Genomic DNA, 4,392 nt, shown 5'->3' with positions numbered 1-4,392 from the left:
TTAATGCTCGTTTTCTGGTGAGGGAGTACAAATGCCCTAGTAAATTAAACCCCAAATTTTACCCTAGTGGCCATGTACCCTCTCAGGAGAGAGGGTAAGAAATTACTATGTATGATTCCCCCCCCTGTGATAGGTACTTTTTTCCTGGGGAAATTTTTACCCCTCCAGAGAGAGGGTATTTTTCCACTAGTGGATTATTACCCCCCCTAGAGGGGGTAAAGTTACCCTGGGAAAAAATATTACCCCCCACCCTGCATGAGTATGATATCCCTAGGGAATTATTACCCTCCCCTAGGGCAAGGTACTTTCCTCCTAGTGAAATAGTACCCTAGGTAAGGGGAAAGATACACGCTTACACCGGGCCGGGGCGGCCGCAGGGCACCGCGGTGGGCTGCTTCCGAGTTCGCTCTTTCTCTAGCACCCTTACAGGACGCCGCATGCGTGCGAGAGAGACAGAGCGACGGGAGCGCTGTTCGGAGGCAGTCCCGGGGCGCGGCAGCACCGCAGGGCGAGGCGAGGGCGAGGCGGCCGCATTGGGGAACACACGCGCGGAGGAATGCGCCGTGTTCCCCAATAGTTTTCCGACTCGCTGGGCTGGCGGTGCGTGGCCGTGGCGGTCTTCTTGGTCTTGGTGGTTCAGTAGGGGGCCCCCGCTGCCGCCGCTGCCGCCGCTGCCGCCGCTGCCGCCGCTGCCGCCGCTGCCGCCGCTGCCGCCGCTGCCGCCGCTGCCGCCGCTGCCGCCGCCGCTGCCCGCCCTGCCGCCCGGGCCCCGGGCCCCCTCGAAGCTGACCGTCGGCCTGAAGCCCCGCTCGTCCGCCTCGTAGTCCACACGCTGCAGGCGGCCGTCCGGCAGCAGCACGTGGTACGTGCCGCGCGTCACCTCGCCGTCGCGCTCCTCGTGCTGTCCGAACTGGGGGGCGTCGGCGCCGGCCTCGGGGCTCGCGTCGTCGCCCACGCTGTACTCGAAGTGGTACATGGCGTTCTCCTGTGGGCAAGGCAGTCCCTGCATTACCGTACAAATTACGACAGTGACGTGGCATGGTCGAATTTTCGCAGGGCTGCAGGCTGATGCCGAAGAGCCGTTTCGTCGCGCTGTCTCTCTCGCACTCGCATGGATCGCCTTTCGAGAGGCCGTGCGGTGGTTTACCTGCATGTCGTCGTCCTGGTCGTCGCCGTGGTGACCGGGGCCGCCGCGGGGGTATCCGCGTCCAGGAGGCCCGTACATGTCGCTGACGCCCTCGCTGCCGGCAAACGCCCCCGCCTTGTGGAAGGCGTCGCTAGCCGAGCCCTGGCCGGAGGCGGGGCCGTGGCCGTCGAGGCCGTGGCCAGCGAAGCCGCGGCCGACGAAGGAACCCGTCTCCTGGCCGGAGAACAGCTCGGCGTCGTGGCCGGCGACGTCGCCTGCCCCGGGGTGCGCCCCCTGGCCCTGCCCCTGGCCCTGTCCAGCGAACCGCTCGCCAGGGCCGTGACCGGAACCGTGACCGGAACCGTGACCAGCCTTGGATTTGGAAGAGGCGACGCGCATGTGCTTCTTGGCGCCGCGATCGGCAGGGCGCCCGGAAGCGTGCCCGGAAGGGTGCCCGGCGCTGCCGCTCGCCTGGACGCCCTGGGACGTCGCCTTCTTGCCGGGGTGGTGCGGGCGGCGTGGGCCGGAGGACGCCAAGGGCCCGGAAGGCCTGGCGGAGAAGGGCGCCCCGTACTCGGAGGACGGCGCCGAGCGGAAGGCGGACATGGTGGGGGGCAAGTACCTGCGGGCCGGGCGGAAGTACAGTTCCTGGAGTGTCCGGCACTTGATGAAGGCGAGGGAGGCGAGGGAGGGGGCTGCAAACTCACCGTGACTGCTGCTTGATGGGTGCGCGGGGTGTTCCCAGGGGACGGGCCTCGTACGCCGTCATGCCGTTGGAGTGGTCGCCTTGGTTGTGCTTCTGGAAACCGATGTCCTTCTGCTGGCCCTGGAAGCTGCCGTACTGCTGAATATTCTGCTCGTCGTCGTCTTGGAAGCCGTGTTTGTTGCCTTGGTGGCCGTGGTGGTCATCATTGCGGTTGTCCTGGAAGCCTCCGAACTTTTGGAATCCCTGGCCACCCTGGGAGCCACCGTTCTTCGGGTAGCCCTGGTCCTGGAAGCCACTGTTCTTCGGGTAGCCCTGATCGTCCTGGAAGCCACCGTTCTTCGGGTAGCCCTGGTTGTTCTGGAGACCGGCGTCCTTCTGGTATCCCTGGTTGTCCTGGAAGCCACCGTTCTTTGGGTAGCCCTGGTTGCTCTGCTTCTGGTATCCCTGGTTATCCTGGAAGCCACCGTTCTTTGGGTAGCCCTGGTTGTTCTGGAGACCAGCTTCCTTCTGGTATCCCTGGTTGTCCTGGAAGCCACCGTTCTTTGGGTAGCCCTGGTTGTCTGAGACCCTCCTTCTGGTATCCCTGGTTATCCTGGAAGCCACCGTTCTTTGGGTAGCCCTGGTTGTTCTGGAGACCAGCTTCCTTCTGGTATCCCTGGTTATCCTGGAAGCCACCGTTCTTTGGGTAGCCCTGGTTGTTCTGGAGACCGGCGTCCTTCTGGTATCCCTGGTTGTCCTGGAAGCCACCGTTCTTTGGGTAGCCCTGGTTGCTCTGCTTCTGGTATCCCTGGTATCCTGGAAGCCACGTCTTGGGTAGCCCTGGTTGTTCTGGAGACCAGCTTCCTTCTGGTATCCCTGGTTATCCTGGAAGCCACCGTTCTTTGGGTAGCCCTGGTGGTCCTGAAGACCGGCGTCCTTATGGTATCCCTGGTCATCTTGGAAGCCGCCGCCATTTTGGTATCCCTGGTGGTCCTGAGAACCGCCGTCCTTTTGATACCCCTGGTGGTCCTTGAAGCCGCCGCCCTGTTTGGAGCCGTTGTCCTGGCCGTCGTGGTGGTGCGCGTCACGCTGGTGGTCGCCGCCTCGCCGGCCAGGGTAGCCGCCGTTGGGCGGCGGTGGTTCGGGTCGAGCGAGGGCCCCGGCCAGCAGCGCCGCCAGCAGCACGGCGTTGATCTGCAAGACGAACAAGTAGAGTCCCTCGCTCCAGCGCGCCCGCACTCGCCGTGGTGCCGCAGCTCACCAAGATGGTCGTCATGGCGAAGCGTGGCCGTTGCTGCCGCGCTGCCGTCGCCGCTCTGGTTGTTGCTCCTCCGCTAGATGCGCCTCACTGTTCTGCCACCCGATCGACGGCCGTTATATACGTCGCGATCCCCTCCAGCTGGAGCGGGCTGGAGGCTCCAGACTGCAGGGCAAAGGGCCCTTTGCAGATGAGCCCAGCCATTCGCGTATTAGGTATCACAATGGACAGGCGATCTGAATGGGCCGGCGTTGCGTTATGCGTATACACGCTCTGTCTTGGCCGACGTGCCGCCGTCGGCTGCCGTCAGGACGGAGGGAGAGGGCGCTACCTGCTCGCTATCCACTCGCACGCGTCATCGCGCACGTCACGGCCAGGCCCTGGCCAGACCTGCAGGCTGGAATCCGAACAGAGCTTTCGTCGCTCGTCCATGGAGCGTGCGGTAGGCAGGGGTGCGAGGGAGACGGAGCACAGTGGGCCAGAAGACCGGTGGAGGCGGCCAAAACTCTAGACGCGTTTTGAGCTCCAGAGTCGCTAAACAGGGCTCGAACCGACCGTGTGACCCCACCAATGGATTCCTCGTTCGGAGAGCAATCCATTGGTGGGGTCACACGTTCGGTTCGAGTCCCATTTAGCGACTCTGGAGCTCAAAACGCGTCTGGAGTTTTGGCCGCCTCCACCGGTCTTCTGGCCCACTGTGCGGAGCAACTGCTCGGAATCCTCCCGCTGGTGCTTTCACGTTAAGCCTGGCCGCCGAATCCAGGCGGGTGGGAGTGATTCTCGCTACGGGCATCAAGGAATCGAGGAATCGGGTAAACACGGTCCTGAGAATCGGCGGCACTCACAAAGAGGGATCAGGCGACAGGTGAAGTCCACACGCCGTCTCGCTGTGCTTGATGCGCTTGCAGCGAGACGCTCGGGTCGAATTCGCGAACAGCAGTCTGGTGCCAAACACTGATTTCGAACGCCCTGTCTCTCTCGCACTCCTGGGGCGTTCCACAGGGGTGTGCGAGAGAGACAGAGCGACAGCGTGCGGTTCGGAATCTGCCAGCAGCCGGGCAACCCGCCCGCGCTCATCCAGCCGGGGCAGAGCAGAGCAGGCAGAGCGACAAAGAACAACTTCATCCGGAAAACATGGCCAGCAACGAATTACACGACGCGCGGCTGAATCGGTCCGAAAGGCGGGCGGGCAGCGCGGACAGCGTCAGCGGGCTGCTCCTCTGTCTCTCTCGCACTCACGAAGCGTCGCCCGAAGGGCGCCGAAGGGCCGTGAGAGTGACAGAGACAGAGCAACGAAACCACATTTGTTCGGAGTCAGCCTGC

General features: G+C 63.6%; 1 protein-coding gene across 1 annotated transcript; it reads right to left on the bottom strand.

The window, feature by feature from the left end:
• LOC117646335 (hornerin-like) lies at positions 1-3,087 on the bottom strand. The gene is made up of 5 exons (XM_034387213.1): positions 3,073-3,087; positions 1,834-3,005; positions 1,148-1,748; positions 587-985; positions 1-36 (listed from the first exon to the last, which is right to left on the bottom strand). Exons 1-5 carry the CDS (start codon positions 3,085-3,087, stop codon positions 1-3), a joined length of 2,223 nt encoding a protein of 740 aa, XP_034243104.1.
• Between the last annotated feature and the right edge of the window lie 1,305 nt (positions 3,088-4,392).

The sequence above is a fragment of the Thrips palmi genome, unplaced genomic scaffold, assembly GCF_012932325.1.
Source record: "Thrips palmi isolate BJ-2018 unplaced genomic scaffold, TpBJ-2018v1 HiC_scaffold_19, whole genome shotgun sequence".
Taxonomy (NCBI): Eukaryota; Metazoa; Arthropoda; class Insecta; order Thysanoptera; family Thripidae; genus Thrips; species Thrips palmi.
The sequence above is the reverse complement of the archived record's forward strand: the minus strand, read 5'-3'. Positions and strand labels throughout refer to the sequence as shown.

Excerpts from the sequence above, each read along its gene's own strand:
- LOC117646335 (XM_034387213.1), bottom strand. Across the intron at positions 1,749-1,833 it reads CCCATCAAGCAGCAGTCACG|GTACTTGCCCCCCACCATGT; the intron begins GTGAGTTTGCAG and ends CCCGGCCCGCAG. Across the intron at positions 37-586 it reads ACGCACCGCCAGCCCAGCGA|GGCATTTGTACTCCCTCACC; the intron begins GTCGGAAAACTA and ends TTAATTTACTAG.